This window comes from Neomonachus schauinslandi, chromosome 4, assembly GCF_002201575.2.
Source record: "Neomonachus schauinslandi chromosome 4, ASM220157v2, whole genome shotgun sequence".
Classification (NCBI taxonomy): domain Eukaryota; kingdom Metazoa; phylum Chordata; class Mammalia; order Carnivora; family Phocidae; genus Neomonachus; species Neomonachus schauinslandi.
Genome location: NC_058406.1, coordinates 14,868,300 through 14,895,187, shown reverse-complemented (window position 1 = coordinate 14,895,187; position 26,888 = coordinate 14,868,300). Strand labels below are relative to the sequence as shown.

Sequence of the window (26,888 nt, the reverse complement as noted above, 5' to 3'; positions counted from 1 at the left end):
ACTTGTGTTCCTGTCCTTATTTTACTTTTGGGTTTCAAAACAGAGATCAAGTGTTGGTTAAATACTATGGCTGAGTAGTCTTTGCATTTTGAGAAAGACCAAGGAATTGGTATTTAAAAGTGTTCCTAGAACAAAAAAATTTTCAGTGTGTTGATACATGATTTTAATTACCATAATATTCACAAATGTTGAATAGTATGCCATATTCAAAGCAATCGGATTTAGTGTAAACAAATAAAAGCTTGATAAGGTTAACAGTATCTCGCATCAAGGAAATACGTTACCTAGTGGCAAGCAGCATTGAAACTGTGCATGTTTTCCTGTTGTAGTTTTGTTCTTTTTGCTAAAAGATTAAAAGAAAAGAAAATAGCTGGCTCATGTTGATTTTTTGTTGTTGTTGTTATGAACCTTAAAGGATTTCTGTATTCAAACTTGTGTTGTTACATTTGAAGTCTTGGTTTCTGGTAGAGAAATATTTGTGTTGCTCTAGGCAGTTTCTTAGATTTGGAAAGTAAAATAAATGAAGGCTTAGGGCTTGCCTCTGGGGCCAGTTCTGGCATATCAGAGTCTAATGGATATTACTTGGAAATAAGATCAAGCATTTATGCAGTCTTATGACCAGTCCTCTTAGATTTTTCAGAGCTTAATGTAAGTCAGTCTTGGGCAGTTTTATCTAGTGCCTTATTCACCAAAGAGTTGTAGGGTTATGGCAGAGATAGTAAAGAAAATACAGGTTGGGAGTTGGCATAACTTTGAGCCTCAGATTTCTTATCTGAGAAATGGATAAAATATGCTCATAAATAATAAAATATTGAAGTGTTACAACAACAGCACCTATTTCCTAAGGGTGTTGTGAGGATCAGAGTACCTCCCTGTCACAGTCCCTGGCACATAATAGATTCTTGGTAAATGTCAATTTCCTTTAACAGTGACACAGCCTATCTTCCCCCCACCCTTTCTCAACCTATTTTTACCTACGAGCAAAGTATTCTACAAGGATGCTCATTTTTGAGTCTATGTCATGATCAGACAGAACACTTTCTGTTCCTGAACAGAAACCTTAGGATTTTTTTCTTCCATCTGACCTAATCCTCCATGACACTACTGTCTAATAGAACTTTCTGTGGTGGTGGTGAAGATGTTCTGTGTCTGCGCTGTTCACTAAAGTAGCTGCTAGCCACATGTGGCTGTGGAGCACTTGAAATGTGCAGTGCAACTGAATAACTGAATTTTTAATTTTAATTTAAGTAATCAAATATGGCAAGGGGCTATTGTATTGGACGACTCAGCTCTAGGGCTTACATCTTCTAATTCTTAATGAAACATAAATTATGTGATATTGGCCACATGCAGGGAAAGTACAGAAAGAATTTAGAATGTAATAATCTTCTTATAAATTGGTGTAAGTCAGCAGAATATCTGGTTGATACTTGAATGAATATCCCATTATGTGGACTCTTCACTGCTTGTTCCCTTATAACTTGTGAGATAATTATAGCACTGTTATTTTTCTCAAGAGTACTTTAGAATTTTTGAAGATATTAACCTAAAAAATTCATAATTGCAAATCTTACTGTTCCTCCAGTAGGCTGAACTATATATTGCAGAAAGCTAGGGATTTCAGAAGCATATTTTGATACGGTTTTTATTACTTTGCAAATTAATAAGTATTGTGTAGTTTTTTTTTTTCCACATAGGAAGAACTAATGTGATTAAACATGATTTTTCTAGTTGCTGAAAATGAATAGGTAGTTTTTAGAGAATGTTGAATTATTATGTAGTTTTTTTTAGAGATATCCTTGTCTTTTGATGATTTTAGAAAGAGTGAATTCATGAGAAGTGATAGAATTACCAACATATTCAAAAAGCATTTATTACTAATGTTATTGGCCAGGAAACTTTAGGTAATGGTATAATTATCACATCATTAGAAGGATTTTCCAAGAGGTAACGTTTTCCTTCCGGCTTCTAGAACGTTACAGTGAAAGTCAGCTATCAAGAGTACTCTAAATTCAGCCTGTTTTAAATGTATCCTAGCCCTTTGGAAAAGCTGCGCAAAGTACCACCTCACATGAGGGCTGATTCTTGCCCTTGCCATTCTCCTAGCATACTAGTGGACCATTGAAAGATAAAAGACTTAAAACAGATTGAAATCAAGTTTGGAGATGATCATGTTGTACATGATTCCTCCCTTCTCTGCCTAGCCTTTTTCAGCATTTTCATCAGTGACTTGGATTAATGACATGCCTGTCAAATTTGCTGGTGGTTATGTGGTTTTGACATTGTATTATACATTTGGAATCCAGAAGTATCTGTACAGTCTGTAATGATGGATTGAAATTAGCCAGATACATTTTCAAAGGAACAACATACATGATTCCCTATCTGAACTTCATTACACAACCCTAAGAATACATACAAAAGTGAAGAGCGTGACTTGTTGCCGGTTATATATAAAGAAGACTTAGGGATTTTATAAGATTGTAACTCAGTACCAATCAGTAGTAACATGTGGTTGACAAAAGAGCTCCTGTTATTCTTGGTTTTGTTAATGGAAATATAATCAGCCAGAGTAAGAGAGAGATGTTGCTCTTTGATTTAGCAACAGATAAATTTATTGAGTGAGGCCAGGTACATTCTGGGCAGATACCACCTGGATATTTGTGTTTGGTTCTCTATTCAGTGAGACTTTGAACTGTGGGACCATACTGAGAGAAAGCTAAAGAGGGAATTTAATATCTTGGTTGGAGGGACAGGGCATGGAGGGTAGTAATTGGCTTTGAACAAAAAATAGACATTGGTGTGAAAGTTGGCAGTGATGGCTGTCTTCACATAACTTAGAGATTTGTCACTTCTGTAGAAGAAGGATTTGACTTTGATGTGCTTTTAGGAATATTTGTTGGACTAGAGGGAAGATGATGCAGAGAGAAAAATTTGGAACCAGTAGAAGGAAAGTCAGAACTCCATTTAATAATGAAATGGAGCTGTGTCTTCAGTTGCTCAAGTGTCGTAACCTGAAGGGCATGTCAAATAAGAGATTTAAACTTTAGGTATGTGGTTAGATTAAATGGCTTGTACTGTCCTTCCATCCAGTATCCAGGAGAGTATGATCAGTGGAGAGGAAAAGAGATTCAGAAGCATTGCAAGCAGTTTGGGAAGGCCCATTCACATTCACAGGTTCTTTTTAATAACCTGTGGTTTGCTGCCATGCCCACCCACGGATTTTTAATTTCCTGCACCACTGTTAAATCTAATTCTAAATTTACAATTGAATGGTTAGGAGAGAGTACAAAAAAGAGAATCCATCTCTTTTTATTTCTTTGCCTTTCCAGCCATTACATCTTTTCTAGTTCTATAGATAGTAGAATCTCATGTGTGGGGGGAGGAGGGAGGGAGAATGAGGGAGGGAAGGAACTTCTTAAGGGTGAAAAATAAGCTCCAGATAGCCTGTCCTTGTAAAAATCTTGTGCAGTGAGTTTGAGTAAAAGGTCTGTTAACTGTTGAACCAATAGTGTAAAAGCATATGAACAGGTGTCAGTTACTTTAAGGGAGATACAGAATTAGAGTCTTGTAGGTAGAAGAAATTTATTTTCCTGAATAATAAGCATGAATTTTGTGAAGTAATTGATGGAACATTTTTCTTACCAGGAATGTTACGACTGAGGGATATGCCACCCATTAGTGTAGTTGGATAAAGGTCTCACCACATTCCTTCAGCCTTAGAAAAAATTTCTTTTTACTATCAACAATTGTTTGAAAATACGAAGTAGAGTGTGTAACAGTTAAAGTTATACACCTAAACCTGACTGTGTTTAAATTACAGGTGGGAGACCTTTAGGAAGTTACTTTATTTCCCTGTCCCTCAATTTCCCAGTATATCTAATGGGGGTGTTAATAATCCTACCTGTCTTAGGGCTTTGTTGTAAGAATAATTTAATATATATGTAAAATAATTACATATATAGCTAGTAAGTACTATATAAATCTTCAGTGTTACTTAATGTGCATATATGAATACACTTTTCTACATTGTTTCAATGCTGAAGTCTTTGTATATAAAAAATACTGCATGTCCACATAATCATAAATGATGTGTTTTCCTGGGTTCAGCTTATGTTAATATTAGCAGTATCATCAGAAACACTTGTTTGTTTCTCTTTTAAAACCACTGAAGAAAACAGGCTTCTGAATCCTCCTTGAATAAGCTGTATTCTCAGCTATTGTAAACAGGGGTTAAAAACCCCCGCAGAGGAGTTGGAAACCAGTGTCAGGAGAAGGACTCACATACAGTAAACTGTTAGGATTGTGGGGAAACTTTGCCCATATCTGCTTTTCTTGCTCTGCACAAGTTAGTAACACCGTGTGTCTCTTCAGGCAGTAAATGCTCTTACAAAATTTGATGATAATATAACCACAGTGGATCATCACCTGTTGTGTGTGATACTCTCCTTGTCTTGGCTGCCCTCTAGCGTTGGTGGAAAAAGTTATCTTACAGGAGTAAGATTTCTTCCGCTGGATCTAACATGGAGTAATGCTCAGTAAGTTGAGCGGATGAATGACTATCCTCTCTTTGAGGCCTATGACAGTTTTGTGGCTACTGACATATTAACCAAGTTAGAAAAATGCTTCAGTTCATTCATGTAGTGTTTTTACAGCTCACATACATTGATGAATAATAGATTTATCTGCTGTGTAATTCAGAGAAGTGTAGTGTAGGATGGCAAGTTTACTAGTTCAGTGTTCTTGGTTGCAGCCAACAGAATTCTTGTGTCTGTCAACAAGATTGTCAGTGGAGATAAACGTGAGACTGTTGTTGTCGGTATGGCCCAGCCCAGGTTCCTGTTAGCAACTTTGCTTCTTGTACTTTCTTTTCATCTCCATCAGCCTACTCTCTCTGGCCTTCCACATCTGGTTCCCCCATCCACTCCATTCTCCTGCTGTACTGTCTATTGCTTTTCTGTGACTTAATCTTTTTAAGGCTTTCTTTGTCCTGGGTTATGAAGGCCGAATGGGGATGAGCCTTGGACATTGGATCCTAATTCTTCCAATTCAGCACAAGATAAAAAGTTATTTCTTCTACTATCTTTGGGTAACTTGATGCTTAAGAATAAGACAAGACCTGAGTGGGCCCAAAGGTCAAAGCTCATCCTTGCTTTATTTGGACCAATCGCAATCAATATTCATGTCTGGAATTGTGAGACAACTCAAGAGATTTTGGAGCTAGGCCATATTTTAAGACTAGTTTTATGTTTCCCCATTTTAAAGCTTTAAGTGACCTCTTACATGCCGTGTTAGTTGAGAAGAGCAGGTGTCTGTCCTGAAGGGTCTAATATATTTTGAAAAGCTTAGTTATTTCTTAGGACGCTTGCAAACTTTAAAATAATGAATGGCACTTTTATTTTTAACTTTTCTCCATTAAAGATGGAGAGTGGATCATAGAGAAGCTAAATAATGCCAAGTCACATAATGGGTGTCTGTAGAGCCAAGAACAGGAATCAGGAATCAGTCCCATCTGTACTTGAAAGCAGACATATCCTTTCAAGCTGTTACAACTTGTGGCTACGATTAGAATATTTTTGCCACTGGATTTATTTATATTCAATTAAGTGTGATTCAGTTCTTCAATTCCATGTGTCCTTGAATTCTCAAGTGGAGAATTGTCATTCTGATTTTCTAATCTTCCTTCTTCTCCTATTATTAATAGAAAGATATTTTTGTTGAGCTGCATGCTATGTCCTACCCCTTCCTACTGATCTATAAGCTTTTCCATTGGCTTTCTTTCTGTTTCCTGCTGCTTTCTTGCTTCATAATTGAAGGGAGGATTCAGACCCATCCAGGTAACAACTACTGGTTCTGCATGGCCTCTTTATTACTCTATTCCCTTATTATTATTACAATGAGATTGATTGTTTGCTGATGAATATACATGCATTCACAGTGGGAATTTATTATTGGTATATTGTTTCAAGGCTTTTAAGCCTGCAGTGAGAGCCATAAATAACCACAGCTACTGGCTGCCATTTGATAAATTTTGAGTTCTGCTCCTTCCAGACCATTCTTAAGTCTGTCTAGATTTTCCACTTTTACTGCAAACTATTCAATATAGCAAAATTGGGTTCATTTTAATATGGGGTTGCCACTTTTTAGAAAAGGAAGGCCATTCCCATCATGTGACAATCAGCATGTGACAACTCTACTGGTAGTTTTAATTTAACTTGACTCTGATAGACTGAGATAAAAATCTTTATGTCTAGAAATATTTTATAAATTACTTGAATGGTAGTTTTTTAAGGGACTGCTTTTAATTTTTAATATAAGTACTTTTATATAGTAAAACAACTTTTAGAGAGACAGAAGCTACCCCTTTTGTTATATTTTATCACATTTTAAAATTAATAATTATAGTATATAATTTTTCATTTAAAATAGCTGAGGCTTCACTTTAAAAGTGAGACTGCCCTACTGTTTTCATATGTGTGACAGCACTGATCAAAACTTGACTTAGTGTGTCTAGTGTAGAATATTTTTAGTGATCCCAGCCACATGCAGTTTGGCCTCTTTTCATGTATATTGTATTTCCAATTCAGTTGGTAACATTTTTATTAGTGGAAAAAAGAAGAAAGCTCAAGATAGTAAAATTTACGTATTCCCCTTTGTAAAAAAATAAATATTTTTTTCTCCCCTCCTCAGTTTTTTCAGAGGCCTCAGATACAGCCTCCTAGAGCTACCATCCCGAACAGCAGTCCTTCCATTCGTCCTGGTGCACAGACACCCACTGCAGTGTATCAGGCCAATCAGCACATCATGATGGTTAACCATCTGCCCATGCCGTACCCAGTGCCCCAGGGTCCTCAGTACTGTATCCCACAGGTAAAGTATCTTTCAGGTCTCTGTCGTCCAGCAGTAGAGTGGGATTTAACCCAAATTCTCATCAAAGGAAGCAGGGAGGGTGGGTGATGGCATTGGTTTTTAGTGATACGTGAACTTTTCTGTTGGTTATAAGTCTACCATTTTATCATTTTCCATAATATTGTAAGGAGCTATTTCTACATCTCTTTAAGTTTTTCTAAGATGTTAGAGAAATTATTTTTATCTTCTAACTTTTACCCTATCCCTTCCCCATATCCATCTGCTCTAAAACAGACTCAGTAATTATGCTGTTCCTGTGATAACATTCAATTTCATTAAAAGCTACTAGCCTGAAATAATTTTATACTGAGCTGATATCTGTCTGTGCACTGATTTGCTGTACGGTTTTTACCTAATGCACATCTTTCTCTTCGTCCTCATTGCATCTTGATGGCAAGCAAGCGTTTTTGAAAAGTATTTAACCAAGAGTTTTCACCTTATTTCAGTAATTCTCTCTCTCTCTCTCTCACACACACACAACTTTATGTTTTTTAATAGTAAGCTATCTTCATATTATTTATAAATATCTTTAATTTCTCTTTTCTAGTACCGTCATAGTGGCCCTCCTTATGTTGGGCCCCCACAACAGTATCCAGTTCAACCACCAGGGCCAGGGCCTTTTTATCCTGGACCAGGACCTGGGGACTTCCCCAATGCTTATGGTAAGTATGAAATAATTGAGCAATTTCTGCTAAAACTGATTGCTAATCAGTTTAGGCAGTGAGGTTTAGTGTTGTAAAGAATTTTTAAATAAAATGTTGCAAACAGTTCTGAATGGAAAGCTTTTTAGAGAGTGGTTTACAAGAAAAGAGTATTACAGAAGTATTTAGTTAATGACACCATCTGAAAGAGCTGGTAATTCTGTTGCAAAGAACCCATGTCTCAAGGTTCTGAATCTGCAACCAACTCATCATTACCTGGATTTTTATTGGATTTTTGCTGATGGAATAAATATACAGTTGACTATTGAATATCACAGGTTTGAACTGCATGGGTCCACTTATACACAGATTTTTTTTTTTTTAATAAATACAGTATGGTACTGTAAATGTATTTTCTCTTACGATTTCCTTAACATTTTCGTTTCTCTAGCTTACTCTTTTGTAAGAATACACGTAGTACATATAACATACGAAATATCTGTTAATCAGCTGTTTATTTTATTGGTAAGGCTTCCAGTCAGCAGGAGGCTATTAGATAAGATTTTGGGGCTTCAAAACTTATACATGGATTTTGAACTGCATGCAGGGGAGCAGAGGGTGCCCCTGACCCGTGTGTTGTTTAAGGGTCAGTTATAACTTACCTCCCTTCCATGATTTTTTTTCTCCAAGCATTTATCACCATTTACCAAAATGTTTGTTAATGTTTCCCTACTAGAATGTACTACCACAAAGGCAAAGAATTTGATTCTTTTGTTCACTGCTGTATCCCTAGCACCTAAAACAGTGACTAGGTATTGGGGTGGGATGACTGAGTATAACTGACTACCTCTGTGATTCATTTTCTGCAAAATTATGATAAGATCTGTGTCCATAGGAAGGTTATGAGGATTAGTGAAATGAAAATGCCTCGAAAAATCACAAATATTTTTAATGTAGAGAAATAAGTGCCATGTTTGTACTTTGTGAACCAGTACTAAGCTAGAGAGTAATGAAAACGACTTACTCAATAAATTTCTACCACATATTATACTTGCTTTATTACATAGAAAGTGAATTCTAAGGGATAAAATCAGCAAATACTAGAAAAATTAAGCTTTAGGATTCAGTAAGCATTGATCTTTTTTGCTACCAGTAAGGACATATTAAAATTTTAACTTGTTCTTTTAAGATATAGTAATCTAGTATAGATAAACAGGTATCCACTAACCAAGTTCCTAACATTGGGATTTAGTGTCTCAATTAAAAACCTTTACATCAGAATTAATTGGTATTAGAATATCCCAGGAACATTTCCCTTAGGTTTTGAGGTGAAATAGGCCAAAGAACCACTACTTCTAGAAAAGGGAAAACCTTTCTCTTACCTTGGTTACTATTGCTTGTGAAACTGCCAGTTACAAAATGATACACTTCATAATGTCATTAAATGTCGCAAGTATGTATATATGAAAGATGGCTTTACTGAAGTTGTATTTTACTAGGAAATATTTGATATTTTCAAAACAACACTTGTTACATATATGTGTTTTAAAGTAAGGTAATACATGTGCATCACCCAGCTTTGACATAGAATGTTGCTAATACTGTTGAAGTGTCCCTTGAACTTAGTTTGAACTTGGGGTTTTCATACCACCTTAGTGCCTTTGTATTTGTACTTATTCTATAAATTTAAAGCCGATTAAAATTATTTTTCCATTTTAAGAAAGATTTTATTTATTTATTTATTTATTCATTTTATTTATTTGAGAGAGAGAGCATGCAGGGGGAGGAGCCGAGGGAGAGGGACAAGCAGATTCTCCTCTGAGGGCAGAGCCCGACACAGGGCTCGATCCCAGGACCCTGAGATCATGACCTGAGCCAAAATCAAGAGTCAGATGCTTAACTGACTGAGCCATCCAGGTGCCCCCAATTAAAATTATTTTTAAGTGTAAAATTGGCAGTTGATATTATCAAGAATTTATTGAGTAGAAAAACTATAAGGTGAGACTGGCTGTCCGAGTAAACATGCTAAAATCTCCAGACTTTTCTCTTTGAATCCCATGTTGCAATGGGAATGCAGTTGTATCTTCTAATTTGCAAAATCATTTTGAAAGGTGTCTCACTGAATTCTAGCCTGTTTATTTACACATTATATAAATAACTTTTTGATGCAAAATGTTGTCATTAAAATTCTATTATAAATCTGTGCCAGCCCTCTTTATTGCTCTTAATACTACTGCAGTATATATAGAAACAATATAGGTGAGTTTACTGGTAGGGAAATATTTTGCTGATTTGGATATACAATATTATAACATATTTGGCTTTATTTATTTCTATTACATATAGACTGTATTTGTTTATTTTCACAAAAAGCAGGATATTGAGGGGCAGTTGTATCTCAAATATTGTTGATATCTGTTCCCTTTGTTAGATATTCTTTCTTCCCTGGGAAATTCTTATGCAGATCCCAAATCCATCAAGTAAGCAGTTTGTCTTATAGATTAAAACAGTTCACCTAGTTAACTTAAGATGAGAAAAACAATCTTAAAATAATTTTTCATTATGAAAGTAACCAAGTTAGTGAGAAAAATACAAATAATAATAGAATATATAAAGTTGAAGTAGCCAGTTTTTTTCCCTTTCTCCACTCCCTAAAGAAACAATGATTTAACAGATTAATACATGCTTTTTCATTTATATTTAAACAATTTTTAATACATATGGCCACATACTATTTATAATGTTCTAAAACTTTCTGGTATTTTTTTCCCCCATCTCACAATATATTCATGGACATCTTTCCATTTCATTACCTATAGAATTTCAAGCTATATAGTATTCCATTTTAGGGATGAATCATAATGTATAATCCAGGCTTAGATTATTTTCATTATTTGGGCAGATATTTTAGTTTTAAGGCTTATCACTAGTTAATATGCTTTTATCAGACTTAAAAGTTCTGATCCAGTAGTTCCCATCAATTATAGGTCCTTCTGCTGTACCACCTTGGGACAGCTATTCTGGCCTTACGGTCTAGAAGACATAAACATACCCCCTTCCTATTTTCTTGTTTTGGAATCTCTTCTTCTCTTGCCCTTCCACTCCCAGTTTTTCATTTCCCTCTGATCCTGGTCCCCCACTTTTCTCCTTCCTCTTCTTCCTAATCTTGGGTTCAGGTTAAAAGCAAGTATAAGGAATGGAATCCTAGTTCTCTGTTCTGAAGCACAGCAGTCCTGTCTTCTAGGGCAGAGGGCCTTCCTCTGGCTGAACTGGTAAGGAACGAATCCTAGTCTTGTTCCTTCCTGCCCTGCTGGTGGAGGTGGTGAGTTGGACAGTCTCGTTTGCCCAAGTCTTAGTTCTTTTTCCTTAGCTTACATTTCACTCTAGGGTAATAATATTTTACTCCTCTATTCAGTTTAAATCTTGAACAGTGATTCCCAAAGAATATTTTTGCCCTTACTGAAGTTCAGTAACCAAGATCATAAAATTCTGTTTATACATTATAATTCTTGGAGTGTTTCTATAGTATTGAGGAAAAATAACTAATGAGTAGTGTTTGATCAGTGTCACTTTTCAGTTTTTCTCTCATCAGTGTTTCTTAAATATTTTGATGCCTGTTATATCAGAAAAATACCTCATGAAGGTGATGGCCCAAGGTGTAAAAATTTGGGTTTGGGAGCAAAGAGGTGTGGTTAGCAGTGACAGTGATACTGGGATCAAGTCCCCAATTGGGTTCCTTGCTCAGTGGGGAGCCTGCTTCTCCCTCTGCCTGCCACTCCCCCTGCTTGTGCTCTCTCTCTCTTTTTCTCTCTCTGACAAATAAAATCTTAAAAAAAAAAGTCCTGTTCTCCTTTGCTTCAAACTATACTTTCCCCTTTTCTCACTGTATCATTTTCTTCCTCCCTCTTTCATTTTCTTTTCCACTCTTTTCCTGAGCTCTGTGGCGGCTGGGGCACCTTTTTTAGCTCCTAAGAGCTGAGGGATTCATTCATTGTTCCCCATGGTGTGTGGAAGTGGGAAAGTCTGGCATCCGAAATTGAATTTGATTGTGTGTTCATGGAGTGTTAATACTGTGATTGTTGGGGTGCAGTTAGTTAAGCAACCAACTCTTTGTTTCGGCTCAGATCATGATTTTGGGGTCCTGGAATTGAGCCTTGTGTTGGGCTCTGTGCTCAACTTGGAGTCTGCTTGAGGTTCTCTCTACCTGTCCCTCTGTCCCTCCTGCTCATGCTCTCTTTCTCTAAAATAAATAAATAAATCTTTAAAAAAAAAGTACTGTGATTGTGGATGTGGTTGTATACTGATGTTATTATTCTGGGATATTATGGGATGAACTGATTTTTATGTACGACCTGCATACTTAACCACTATCTTTTTATTTGTTTCTATGGGAAAATTCAGTTTTGATAGGTTTTTGGAAGACCTGCAATGTATAAGACAGTGTACTAGGTATTTTGTAGGATGTAGATGTTGAGATACTCTCCTTGCCTTTCAGGATCTTACAGTGCATTTGTTTGATATTTGTGTTTGGGGTTTTACCATTGCGAACAAATCTAAATGTTGACTAGACCACTAGTTCCCAGATTTTTCAATATCCTAGTGAAATAAAATTTTTAAAAAGTAAAGTAAAATAAAGGAAGAAACATACAGAACTATTACCTTTTTAATTTTGCCACAGAGGCTTTCAAAGAAAACTGTTACTTAATGTCAGTAGCATTTCATATAGGAAGGCTGTTTGAACAACGAAGGAACAAGACAGAAATAATTCCAAAATAGTAACAGACCTTTCCAAAATGTCAAATTAGCAAGCCTATAGTTGTGGCTCTGTGTGTGGTTAGTATAGTAATGTGGTTAATATTGTGTAAATTTTGCCATATATCATTGACACATTTTGTATTGACTGGAGTTTGGAGAACCACTGATCGAGAACAAGGATCAGGGGAAGAAAAGGGTCAGCCCTTTCTCTATAAAGGGCAATATTGTAGGTTTTGCAGGCCATATGGTCTCTGTTGCAACTATTCAGCTCTGCCATTTTAGTGAAAAGGCAGCAGTAGGTAACAGATAAAATACTGTATGTAGGTGTATTCCAATAAAACTTTATTTATAAAATTGCACTGGATTTAGCCTATTGGCTTTAGTTGACATACCTCTAATCTAGATAAACCTGTTACATTCCATGCATAAGAGGTTGGGGACATTAAGTAACATACCTAATTAGTAAATGGTATGCAAAAGTTATTCACATTTTTAATAGAATAAAATAAATGTCTTTAAATGTCTCTGACATTATAAGAAGTTGAATTAGTATTCTATAAAAGATAATCGTTATTTGGTAAGGTAGAGGGCCCACTCTGCTGGGGTCCACAGTTGACTTGATATTTTACTAATTGTGTTTAACCCCATTATTGAGATATCCTATGCTTCCAGGTTTATTCAGCTGGTATTTATTGCATGTGTACTATCTGCAGTCTCTACCCCAGTCGTGTTGACTCAAAAACATTTCATTAGAACAATCTAATTTTTTTCACCTTTTGGATCTTTGTCACTTAGTTTAAAAAATATGGCAAAGTGAGCAGACTGTATTGCCTGTCTAGCAGCATTTGAAACCAATTTTAGGGGATTGTTTTCTGAGTTTTAGAACTAGTGACATTCTAGGGTAGCGTAGAATTGCTTATTTAAGCTTGACTTTGAGAATACTGTATGCACTACCAGAAGCATGGCTAATAAGGTGTTTTTCTCTTTTTACATTGAATTAATTGAAATCCTAGCCATTCCCCCTGTTCAGATCTTCTCCAAATTTGATTGAGATCTGCAGAATTCTGGTACCTTGAAATGTGGTACTGCTTCCAAGAAATTACCACTTAAAAGACTATTATGATGGTGGGGATGGTTTGATGTTGACGATGACAGTGATAAGAGAGCCAACATTATTTGTGTACTAACATACCAAGGATTTTACCTGTATTAACTACCTGTACCTTCATGTTTTTCCTTCTTGTTATCATGACTCAACCATCACTGTTTCTACCAAAGGCCAGTCTTCTTCTTGGGTACTGGATCCCATCATGTACACATTTAAGGCTATTACTCTAGCTGTTCTCTTCTCTCTTTCTGGCATTATCATTTTCTTTCTCTCTGCTGGATTAGTCCCTTTGGCATACAGGTATATACTGTTATATTCCCATCTTAAGACAAGCAAACAAACAAAAAAACCCAACCACTTTTCTTCATTTCCATCTCATTCACTATTGAGCCCACCCTAATCAGGATGCACTTTCCCGCCCCTCCACCCATATAACTTTTGTCAGGGTCACCTGTGCATTCTACTTTGCTGAATCTTGGTTGACTCTCAGCGCCATTTTACGTAGTTATGCATGCTCCCCATTCCTAAACCATTCTCTTTACTTCAGCCACTGCCTTGATTTTCTTTTTCATGTCCTTTGCTAGGTTTTCTTCATACTTGTAATGTCTGAACAACATAGAGTGCCCCAGAATTTCGTCCTCGGGTTCATTCTCTATTTGTACTAATTTCTTCAGTTACCCAGTCTCATGGCTTAAATGTTGTCCATACTATACTAATTCCAGAATGGACACCTATTCTCTGACTCTGGAACTTGTGTCTCTTCCTGCCTACTTGCTGCTATCTGCTTTTGAAGGTCTAGTAAGAATCTCAAACTTTACATGTCCAAAATTGAATTCTTGATTTTTATGCTCTAAACTCTACTCTTCCTCTAGTTTTCCTCATCTCAGTAGGTAAATAAATAGCACAGTAAATAGCATTTTCATTCTTCCACTTACTGGAAGCCTTAAGAGTTTTCCTTGACACTTCTTTCTCTCATAGTCACATCCGCTCTATCAGCAAATCTGTAGGTTCTACTTAATGTATCCAGTATCTGACCCTTCCTCATCACCTCTTCTCTTAGTACTCTGGCTTAATAGTAATTATATTAATAGTCAGAGTTTTAAAGTTAAAGTATTCACTGAGAGTACAAGGGGTGGGTGGAAGAAGGTAATTTTGGCATACCTTTAGCATAGTCAAAGGTATGAACAATGTTGGAGAGATTGATGTACTCAAGGGATAGTAGTAGGTATAGGTTGTTGCTAGAGCAAAAGTACGGAGCTAGAGAATGGTACATAAGGTAGTTAAAACCCTGGAACCTGGACTCTTAGTATCACACTTCATTTTTCAGCTGCTTGTTCTCAGCCTTTTTTCTGCTCCAATAGTATGATATTGGCTAATCCTTAAGGGTGGTTCCCTATGACAGTGGTTCTCTGAAAGTAGGGAGAAGAATCAGACCACTCCCCCTCCACAAGATGATCATATATATTTTCCTTCCTCTGACCAAACCCCCACACAAAACATATTCACACAAACCCTTGCTTGAGAATCACATCGCAGGGAAAGGGCAGGCCCCCGGAATAGATTTTTTTAAAGGCAGTACTATAGTATGATTAGTTTTTTTGAAAAGTGCCTCTGGTGGCAATCTGCAGGAGTTGGTTATTTAGTTGTTTTCATATTGGATGCTGACAAAAAGATAGGTGTTTTGAGTTTTGGGGAATCACTCCTTGAGCACTTCAGTAAATATAGGGAAGCTATTGGATAGAGATGATTAAGTGGAATGTTTTTGTTATTTATTTTTTTAACTGATTGTCCGGAGACACAGTGCCATTAGTAGTCTTATAATGGTTGACAAAATAACTGAATGCTTCTTTTCATTGTTTTTTCTAATTCTTTAGGAACGCCTTTTTACCCAAGTCAGCCAGTGTATCAGTCAGCACCAATCATAGTGCCTACGCAGCAGCAGCCCCCTCCAGCCAAGAGAGAGAAAAAAACAGTAAGAGATATTTATTAATTTGTCTTATTTTAAAATCGAATATCCAGTCCCTTGTCAAATAAGTTTACCCACAGCTGTAATCATTCTTCTGAGTTCACAAATGATTGCCATTTTTTATTCTTCACTTACATCCTTACCACTAGACCTAGACAATTTGTATGGACATATAAGTAGAAGTTACAAGAACCATTTATTTGCTTAATATCATTTTTCAGCATGCACTGAGCTAGTTATGCTAGATGACAACATGCCTTCTTTAGAACTGGGAGGATTTAGTCTGCTAAGATCTTACTAAGTGGGAGAAATTTGAGCTCTATATTCACTTACTGATTATTGCCCTTTAACTTCAGTCCTAATCAGCTCTATGTTCAAATATGAACTTACAGGGGAAAAAACAGCACAAGTGAAAATGAGCAAAGTGTTAAGGACAATAAGAAAAATCCTCCCTGTGGAATAGATTTATTTTTAGAAATACTAGAATTTAGAAAATGTATTCTGTTTTTAGGAAGTTACAGGGGCTTTGCCTCTGTCTAGAAAGGCAGGCCCAAAGAAAATTAGAGTGCAGTAATATAAAGTTCACATTGCAGGACATCCTGTAGAAGAGTGGCTTGCAATTTCTTACCCATTAGGACACACAAAATGAGATTCACAAGGGTGAGATACGTGGGAGAGATACCATAGCAATCAGTACTCTTGAAAGTACTCTCATTTAATAAAAATAATAGGGTTCCAAACTTAGGCTCTTTAATTATCAGAAACAGATTTCTTGTGCACACATCATAATAAGCAGGAAATGCCCATATATCAGGACACTGAAGTTGAGAACGTATGCTTTAGAAATGTTGAAACAACATGGTAGATGATGGATGTGAAGAACACCCAGGATAAAGAAACAATAAAGAAGATGATGAAAATGGAAGACATAATAGATGTTAATGAACAAGAAAGTAGAACAAATGAACGAGAAGCAATATTTAAAATTGTAGTAGAAACAAGTTTCTGTATCTGAAAAAATAGCTGATACTAGAAATCTTACTGAAGAATTCCCAAAACAGCTTCCAGAGCCAGGTGATTTTATTAATGAATGCTTTGACATTTCCAGGAAGCCAGGGCTACCTTGGTTTCACTCTGGAGGTAGTGATAGCAGAAGGGTTCTTTAGGTCTCAGCACTGTCACAAGATGGAAGTCCTAGACCCAGGTGCTCCGTCTCCTTTGCAGCACCATTTCCACTGACATATGTAAGCATAGGTCGCCTTTAAAAAATTGAAAGAACACCATACACATTGTTCTGCATCTTGTAGCTTTTTACCTACCAATACATTTGGATGATCATTCCATATCAGTACATGTAGATCTATTTCATTCTTTCTATTGACTGATTGGTATTTAATTGTAAGGATGTAGCATACTTTTTTAATTACTATGTTCTTGATCAGCCTTGAGCTTGTTTCTGTGCCTTTGCTCGACAAGCCACTTTTGCAGTGAACATTCTTATCTACATATGTAAGGTATCTGCAACATAAATTACTCCTAATTACTAGGATATGTGCATTTTTCATTTTGTTGGAGAATATTTACGACCCCTAAAGCTTTATTTTACAGAGTAACATATATTTTAAAATGATTTTATTTATGAATCTTACGTTAAGCATTGTAAATAAAATCAGTTAATTTGGCAGTTCTTAAAAGACAGGCGTTAATTCTTCGCCATTTTGACCTAGAAATTCAGCCAACTGGGTCTCATTTTAGCTTGTTATTCTAATTAATTCAGTCAGAACTAATGTCCTAAATTTCTTTGAATTACACCATACGGTTCTATGATTGAAATAAAGTCACATGTGATTATCAACTTTGATATTTGATAGATTTCCCACTTTATACCTTTAACCACATCATGGCCCTTAAATGTACTACATAGATACCCATCTCTCAATATGCCATCTTATTCTGACCTTATAGATAAGAATTCGGGATCCAAACCAGGGAGGGAAAGACATAACAGAGGAGATTATGTCTGGAGGTGGCAGCAGAAATCCTACTCCTCCCATAGGGAGACCCACTTCCACACCTACTCCTCCTCAGGTAAGACAGTGAGCCATGAGGGATGACACTGTGTATTTGTTCACTAACCTCTGCTGGGCTCTTCTTTCTATAGCCACTCTCTGTACTTCCCATGTCCATCAGTTGTCTCATAGGCTCGAATATCTAAATGATATTTAAGCAGACATGTTCTTTCTCTTTACAAATTGTTAAAACTTCCAGATTTTTATTGGTAATATTTCTATGTATTGTCTCCACATTCAGAGCATAGCTGCTGCCACTCTTCCTAAGGAACTATTGCATGATACCAAAAGGAGCTGCAGTTCCTATGGAAACCTCATCAATAATTGAGTATTTCATGTTTCAATATGGAGCCGTAGGAATTAAATGCTGCACGCTATGTTTGTGAAAACTTTAAGGTTGAAAACTTAAACATTGTTACTTAACAGTATTGTTTGGGGCAAGTGCCTGTGTAATTCAGAGCACAGTTAGATGTATTTTAGGTATACCTCTTACCTTTTAGGACTACATAAATGAGCTTTTTGATTAGAGGGTGTCTTCTTTAATTATTTACATGGGCTATTAGGAAATTCTGTCAGCTAAGCACCTTTTTTTCCCATTGCAGAATGTGGTTATCATGGTCTTCTAAAAGTTCACTTTCTTGCTTTTAGAAATCAAGACAGTCCAGGAAGAACTGGAGTTTAGTAAACTGCAGTACAGGCTGGAAGTCCCCAAATTTGCCAGGATTTATATTTCATCACTTGGTCACTTTAAATTTTGATAAGCCATTCAGAAGAGATGAGTGATTTTCAAAGCTTTAAAATACCTAAACTGAGAGCTCAGCGTATAAGACAGAGAAAACGAAAGTTACTAAGGAGTAGGGGTCTGCTTGCTTCCCCCTTTGTGGCTTGATGGTGAAGTATTCCTCAGGGCCCAGTTTATGAACAAGTGATAGGGATGATTAAATATCATTTTAGATTTTAGTCAACTATTGACTTGATTTTAGTAGCATAGGTTAAAAAAAGTTGTTAAAAATGTTCTTAAAAATTGAGATCACAGGGGCACCTGGGTGGCTCAGATGGTTAAGCGTCTGCCTTCGGCTCAGGTCATGATCCCAGGGTCTGGAATCAAGCCCCGCATCGGGCTCCCTGCTTGGCGGGGAGCCTGCTTCTCCCTCTCCCTCTACTGTTACCCCTTCTTGTGCTCTCTTGCTCTTTCTATCAAATAAATAAATAAAATCTTTAAAAAAAAAATTGAGATCACAAATACATAGAGCCCTTGAAAATGTGTGAATTTATTTAATTTCCTCCCTGTAAGTGAACATGGGACAGGTAGTATTTACACATTGATGCTTTCTACTTATGTGCACAGTTAGATAAGGCCATACTACAGAAAAACCTGGAATCGGTTGATTAGGGCAGTTAAAATTTGATCTCTGTTTTCTCACATTAATTCAAATATTGTTACTTTCAGTTGCCTGGGTGGCTCAGTCGTTAAGCGTCTGCCTTCGGCTCAGGTCATGATCCCAGGGTCCTGGGATCGAGCCCCGCATCGGGCTCCCTGCTCCGCGGGAAGCCTGTTTCTCCCTCTTCCACTCCCCCTTCTTGTGTTCCCTCTCTTGCTGTGTCTCTTTTGTCAAATAAATAAAATCTTCAAAAAAAAAAAAATTGTTACTTTCAAGCTATATACTTGACAACCTTTTGTTAGTGTTTGAATTCTCAACTCGAATATGTCTTAGTATATCTTTTTGCATTTTAATTCCCTGTAGTTTGTTTTTCTTTAATATTACCAAGCTGGATATCCTACCCTCTTTTGGTTACCCTTAGCTACAGAAATCCTTTTGCTCTCTCTTTTTCATGAGGGACTACAGGCCTGAATGAATACAAGTGTATGTGTTTATGTAAACATAAAGCACGTTAAATGTATGCTTTTAATTGATAAAGGCCACCAGTCAATAATTATAATGTTGGCAATACTTCTTGATGTGTAGTATTGTCATGAAGCCTCAGTTTACTTTATTAGTTATTTTCACTCAAAACCACATTTATTAATGTGTAGCCTTTCCAAATACATGAAATTCATGGAATGCACACACAGCTTTTTAACAGAGACATACGTACTAGAAAGATTTCATTTTCCTCTTAAGAACAACCACATAAGCATGATGATGGCGGGTCACCTGGGTGGCTCAGTCATTGAGCATCTGTCTTCAGCTCGGATCATGATCCCAGGATCCTGGGATCGAGCCCCCCATTGGGCTCCCTGCTCAGCAGGACGTCTGCTTCTCCCTTTCCCACTCCCCCTGCTTGTGTTCCCTCTCTTGATAGCTCTCTCTCTCTCAAATAAATAAAACCTTAAAAAAAAAAAGCATGATGATGGCAACTGATACTTGGCTTCAGTTTTGGAAATATATAGAGAGTTGTGCACATAGAGTGGGAGAGGACATGCCTGGTTAAAGTAGGCAGTTATTACTTCCTGATTGTTGTATTATGTAAAAATGTTGACCCAGTGTTTCAAAAGAAGCTAGAAATCTTTATTTACGTAAAAAATCTGCACATTTTAAATGTTGGCGGCTGATTCTACTAAGAAATAGCACTATGCCAGCCTAAGAAAACCCACTGGGTTTATTCTAAAGATTGGTAGTTTGTAACTGTGGTCTAATTCGAGATAGATCCTGCACCACATTCTAGTTATTAAGACTGCAGATGAGACAACCCTCTGCTTTAGAATTTATGACTGAATAGTAAGTACTCTACTGCTTTTGACTTTATCATATATCTGCCTTAAGCCACAATTGCAGATGCCATGAATAGCAAAGCCTTTTCCTATCATTGAGGTTATCCCAGTCTCATTAAGTGAGACAGAGGACACTTATTAATATATGACTGGACCTCCTGTGGAGTGTACACAAAGAAATATGAATGCACAGAAGTGACCAAGTGGGACAGAATGGCAGCACAGGCTTAAATGTCCTGCTTCCTGTTGGATCACAGAAACCTGTTCCTGGTGGTGCTGGTGTGATAGTATTAGGGGAGGGATTTAAAAGCTTTGGCTCAGAACCAAACATACTTGGTTTCAAGTCCTAGATCTACCACTTAATTTTGTAAGTTTAGCCAAATTACTGGATTTTCCAGAGCCTTAATTTCCACATTAAAAAAAAAAAATGAGGAAAACAGGTTAGTTATTATACTATTAAATGAGAGTAAATACCTAAAATTGCTTGAGCTCAGGGCACAGTGAGCATTCAGTACACACTTCCTGTTACTAATATTTGCAGTTGTTGTTAGTGCAGGAGGCCCTGAACATGACTGGAAGATTCTGGGAAGGCTTCACAGCAGAAATGACATTTGGTCTGAGTTCCCACATTGGTATTCACACAATGAAAAGAGAGAGAAGGATATTCCAGGCAGAGGGGCAGGATGTGCAAGAAGGTGGCATGTGGAGATGGGAAACGGGATGAAGGGAAATGATTGTCATTTCATGTGACAGATTAGGGAGTTGGCTGAAGGGAGAGGAAACCAGTTAGAAGAATATATAACAATTGGTTACTAAGTAAGGATTATAGAGTGACCTTGTAATTTATCATCTGAATTGGGGCAGTTTTAAAATGCCTTTGGGATGCTGTGAATCATTTTGCTGGGACAGCAGGCATAAACCAGTACTGTCCAGGTAAACAGGATGCATGGTTCCCCTAGGTGTAAAAGAGAACAGTCAGAGGTTGACTCTGGCAGCTTAGATACCTGGACTTTTAGTAAAACATAACATGGAGTATTCATGGGGATGTTTGAAGAGGGGGATAAAGAGTTTCATTTTGTCAAGCATTCAAGTTATAAGAAAGAGTTAATTTAGGGAAACTGTAGTAGGTGTATATGAGGAGAAGGGAGAGGAGAAACAAGCTTTGCTGCTACTGTTTTTGCCCTAAAGAGTAGATTGAATTTGAAATTGTCCTGCTTCCTAGGTTTTAAAATGATCTATGGAATAGCACCTGAAGATTTTATATCTCCAATATATAAAAAATACGTGCATGTGTATACATGTGCTCATTCAGGTGGTCACAGTGCACTAAGAGCGGTGCATGTATAGACCTCATCGAGTACTAGAACACTTTCTACAGGTCTATAGATCTCTGTCACTTAGATTTATGACCTTAAGTCAGAACATTAAGTCCTTTTAACTCCTACTTTTTCGTCAGTAAAATGAGGGATTGTAGTAAGTAATCTCCGAGTTCCCTTTTAGCTTTTAAATGTTAAAGTGGGAAAGAAGGGGTATGTTTTTGTTACTTTCCCTCAGCATCACAATCTCTCAGCTATGTCTCTGTTGTTGATAGCAGTAAGGCACGAGGAACATTTCTGTATTAAGAAATGTGCTAGATGCCTGGAAGTTTTTATGGGACCCCTTAGGATAAAAATAAATACATGATGCTGTATAGGCAAGGCTTCCAGAATTGTCTACTTCCAAAGGCTGGGGTGGTGAACCAAAAATCATTGTTTTTTAAATGAACTACTTTATATATCTTTCTCTCCTACTACCTTTGTTCTTTTTTCTGTTTTAAAAATTAACTCTTTAAAAAAAATTACTCTTATAGTGAAGTACTGTTACAATGTGTGAGAGTCCTGTGCCACAGGGTATAGGAGCAGAGAAAAGGTTGGAAACTATGGATCGATGGAATATCTTAGGAAAGATATAGCCTCCCTTGTCATTTGGGAAAATTGCCAAAGTCAGCAAGTCATTCAGTTTTTGAAGAGCTTCTTATTAACTTGGTAACTGGAAACCTTAAATTCTGACCATTTGTTAATGAGTTTTATAGTTTTACCAATAATAGTTAAGTTAGGTTCTGAAGCTTAGACAATGATACAAGTAATTGTACAGTATAAGTAGGTAGGTTCCTACATAAAGAATTTGAAGGAGAGGCACGTGGGTGGCTCGGTCGGTTAAGCGTCTGCCTTTGGCTCAGGTCATGATCCCAGGGTCCTGGGATCGAGCCCCACATGGGGCTCCCTGCTTGTTGGGGAGTCTGCTTCTCCCTCACCCTCTACTGTTCTCCCCTGCTCTCTCCCTCTATCAAATAAATAAAATCTTAAAAAAAATTTTTTTTTGAAGGAGAAACCATGTAATACAGTGCTCACTTCCGGGCTCCCTGCTTGGCGGGGAGCCTGCTTCTCCCTCTCCCTCTACTGTTCCCCCTGCTTGTGCTCTCTCGCTCTATCAAATAAATAAATAAAATCTTAAAAAAAAAAAAAATTTTGAAGGAGATACCCATGTAATATAAACAACCCAGTTTTAGTTTTTATTTTTAAAGATTTATTTATTTATTTATATGAGAGAGAGAGCCCGTGCATGCACAAGAGGGGGTGGAGAGGGAAAGGGAATCCCAAGCAGACCCCCCGCTGAGCACAGAGCCCCACACTGAGCTCGATTTCAGGACCCTGAGACCAAGACCTGAGTCAGAATCAAGAATCAGATGCTTAACCGACTGAGCCACCCAAGAATCCTCAGTTTTAGCTTTTAAAATGTCACCTGTTGACTTAGTCATAGCACTAATAAGTTAATATCCTTGTCTTTCTTGAAGCATTAATGAGTTAATATCCTATCTGTCTTGAAGCACATAGGTATGCTTTTGTCTTAACTGTTGTCTGCAGTAAAGATAGTGGTCATTGAATTAAATCATCATTTTTCATCTTTAATAAAATAATTTCTCATTATTAATCTCTTTTGGCTTAAAAATGGTGCTTTTTGGGGTGCCTGGCAGGCTCAGTCCATAAGGCATGTGATCTTGGGGGTTGAAAGTTTGAGCCCCATATTGGGCGTAGAGATTAAAAAAAAAAGCACAGACCGGAACCTCTGAAACAAATAATACATTATATGTTAAAAAAAAAAAAAGAAGATAGCAGGAGGGGAAGAATGAAGGGGGGGAATCAGAGGGGGAGAAGAACCATGAGAGACTATGGATGCTGAGAAACAAACTGAGGGTTCTAGAGGGGAGGGGGGTGGGGGGATGGGTTAGCCTGGTGATGGGTATTAAAGAGGGCATGTACTGCATGGAGCACTGGGTGTTACACGCAAACAATGAATCATGGAACGCTAACATCAAAAATTAATGATGTAATGTATGATGATTAACATAACATAGTAAAAAAAATAGTACTTTTCAATAGTATGTAAAGTATTGTAAACTTTCATCAAGTAACTAGGTAGGGGGCTGATTCTCTTAAAAGCTTTAAATGAGATGTCACAATGAACAAAGACCCTTAATAGTTAGGGTTAAGCTGTTCTGTTGTTGAAAATGAATTTGTACGTGGACAGTCGGGGTCCTACTTAGAGTCATAAAGCAGGGTTGTTAATTTCATCAGATCTGTCTCCCAACAGGGTTTTGTAAAACTGTCCTGAATTTTTAATAACACCAAGATTCTACCGCTTCATTGCCTGTGGGAACCTCCTAAAGCCAGAAAACAAAATTTGACATAAGGCCATTTTTGAGATACCTTATTGTTTTAGAGGTGGAGCAAATGTGTTTTAAATTGTTTTGGCATCCCATTAAGATCCACCTAAGAGACACATTAATAATGTTAAATGTTATTTTATGTTCAGTGATTCTTCATTTTTACTTGAATGACGTTTTTTCATAGTTCTTCAAATTTTGTGAAAGTTTTTGCTGTTATAGTGGTGTGATTTTACCTTAGATACTCTAAATCTGAATCCTAATTATAAAGAAAGTGTTAACTTCAGTTTTTACATGTGTAGCACAATTCCTGTCCCTTGTCACCTACTCCCAGTCAGACATTGAACAGTGGTAGTGGTGTGTTGCAGCTTACAATCTTCTAGTGACTATGATGTCTGTAGTTCTAGGGGTCACAGGAAGTGTTATAGCATTTCACAAGAAACCATCAGGTTTCATCTTTTATCTGTTATTGAAAATGTATTTTCAGAATTTAAATGACTTTAGTTTTGTATGGGTATAAATTACAAATCTTCATTGGAAAAGAATAGTAAAGGAAGAAATTGTAGCCTTAAATCTTACTACTGAGAATTAGCTGTTGTTAACTTTTTGGTGAATATCCTTTCAGACATCTTGTAGTGCATATATGCATATCAATATCTATAATTTAATATATTTGGGTTCATTCATTCCGTTTTATAAATACCATTTTTTCAGTGGTCATGCAGAAACGTTCATGTTTGACTATAGGAATTATGATTTTTATTTGCTACATGGTATTTCATTGAATATACCCTTGTTTATTTAACTAATGCATATTTTCATTCTTTTCCTGTTTGTCACTAATGCTAACAATATTGTGATGAACAACTTTGTGGACTTATTTTTGGGTTATGATGTTATCTTCCCTCCAGAAATGTACCAGTTAATCTCTGACCAGCAGTTTAAGAAAGAGCCCTTTTCCTTATTTTATATATTAAAAAAAAAAAATCCCATTTTTTATTTACTGATTTATAGAACTAAGATTTTTGACATTTGCTGGTTATTTGTGTATGAAATATCATGTCTTTTGTACACATTTCTTTTGGGGTGATGACTTTTCTCTGATTTGTGTTCATTAGAAATCCATTTGACTTATGTAATATTTTTTTTCTAGTGTGATAATTGTGTTCTAACCTTTTTTTTTTTTTAACCAAATGGCTTGTCCCTTCTTTCAGTATTATTTATTGAATAGTTCATCATTGCCGCCTTGTTTTGAGATATTGTTTTAATTATTTACTGAATTATATATACTTGAGTTTGTTTCTGGAATTCTATATTCCTCTGATCCTGTTTTTGTTTTTTAAGCTGTTTGTTTATTTATTTATTTATTTGAGAGAGAGTGAGCGAGCACCCATGAGCTGGTGGAGCAGAGGTAGAGGGAGGGGAAATAATCTCAAGCAGACCTTGTGCGCTGAGTGTGGAGCCCCACTTGGGGCTCGATCTCATGATCCTGAGATCATGACCTGAACCAAAATCAAGGGTCAGATGCTTAACCAACTGAGCCACCCAAGTGTCCCTCTACTGATGTGTTTTAATACCATTATACTGCTGTCTTCAATGCTATAGTTTATAAGACATTTTAATATTTTAGAGAGAATTCATCCATATTATTCTTGTTTTTTAGAGGTTTACTTATTTTATCCCTCCCTGCCCATTGGAACTGTAAAATCATTAAGTCCTATAGGTTAGCCTGACAGCTTTTATCTTGAGTGTCTGGGTTTCTTTCATCATTCCTGACACCTTGGCAACCATTCCTTGCCTTCAAGGGAGAGATTCTCTCTATGGCATATATAAATTGTTTTATCAGATTAGTGTTTTCACCAATCTGAATGCCTTTAGCCTTAGCATATATTCTTCTATTACTATTTTGCACCCTTGTGCATTACACATTTAGGTCACCTCTTGGTTTTATAAAGACATTGGAATTTCTGAACCCGGTGTTACTGTTTTTTCAGGTGTTTGGTGTATGCCTATATTTTCTTTTTTTCAGTAAATTATCCCTCAGTCTACCCCAGTTGCTGAGATGATAAACCTAGAAGTCTTCTTTAAATCATCTTTATCTCCCATTCCACAACCATTATATCAGCAAGTCCTATATGGCTCATTCTCACCCCTTTTACTGCCACTGCTAGATTCTAAGTCACTTTGACCTTTCCCCTAGATAGCGGTCACTTCCCTACTCTTCTCCTTGCTTCTGTCTTGCCTCTTTTCTGTTTATTCTTTTAGAAAAAATTTTATTGAGATATAATTGACAGGTAACATTATATTAGTTTCAGATGTATATCATAATGATTTGATATTTGCATGTATTGCAAAATGATCACCACAAAAAGTCTAGTTAGCATCCGTCACAATACATAGTTTCAGAAAAACTTTTTCTTGAGAACTTTTTTTTAAAGATTTATTTATTTACTTAGAGCACAGTGGGGAGGGGCAGAAGGAGAGTGAGAGAGAGTCTTAAGCAGACTCTGTGCTGAGTGTGGAGCCTGACGCAGGGCTTGATCTCACAACCCTGAGATCATGAGTTGAGCCAAAACCAAGAGTCAGACGATTAACTGTGCCACCCACGTACCCCTATGATGAGAACTTTTAAGATCTACTCTCAGCAACTTTCAAATCTGCATTGTAGTATTATTAACTATAGTTACTTAATTCCTTATTTTTTTAAAGATTTTATTTTTAAGTAATCTCTGCACCCAGCGTGCGACTTGAACTCAACCCTGAGATCAAGAGTCACATGCTGTACTGACTGAGCTAGCCAGGAGCCCCTAGTTACTTATCAAGTGTATGACTTACTTATAACTGGACATTTGTACCTTATGACCCATTTCACCTGCTCCCACCCCAGTCAACCTGTGATATCACCAGTCTGTTCTCTGTATCTATGAGCTGCTGCTTCTACTCCTCCTCCTCCTCCATTCCACATATAAGATCATACAGTATTTGTCTTCTCTGACTGACTTTGCTTAGCGTGAGGTCCTTAAA

The 26,888-nt window shown here is 36.8% G+C and overlaps 1 protein-coding gene across 7 annotated transcripts in view; it reads left to right on the top strand.

Annotated features, from left to right (window-relative positions):
* The window catches only part of EIF4G3 (eukaryotic translation initiation factor 4 gamma 3), a 339,888-nt gene that overhangs the window by 186,141 nt on the left and 126,859 nt on the right, over positions 1 to 26,888 (top strand). For 6 of the 7 annotated variants that reach the window (XM_044914402.1, XM_021684099.2, XM_044914405.1 and 3 more), the window contains 4 exons: positions 6,691 to 6,870; positions 7,457 to 7,571; positions 15,288 to 15,385; positions 17,345 to 17,467. In XM_044914402.1, coding sequence (XP_044770337.1) covers positions 6,691 to 6,870; positions 7,457 to 7,571; positions 15,288 to 15,385; positions 17,345 to 17,467 — 516 coding nt within the window. Of the gene's footprint in view, positions 1 to 5,816; positions 5,838 to 6,690; positions 6,871 to 7,456; positions 7,572 to 15,287; positions 15,386 to 17,344; positions 17,468 to 26,888 lie in introns of all 7 variants that reach the window. The other variant, XM_044914404.1, reaches the window with a different exon arrangement.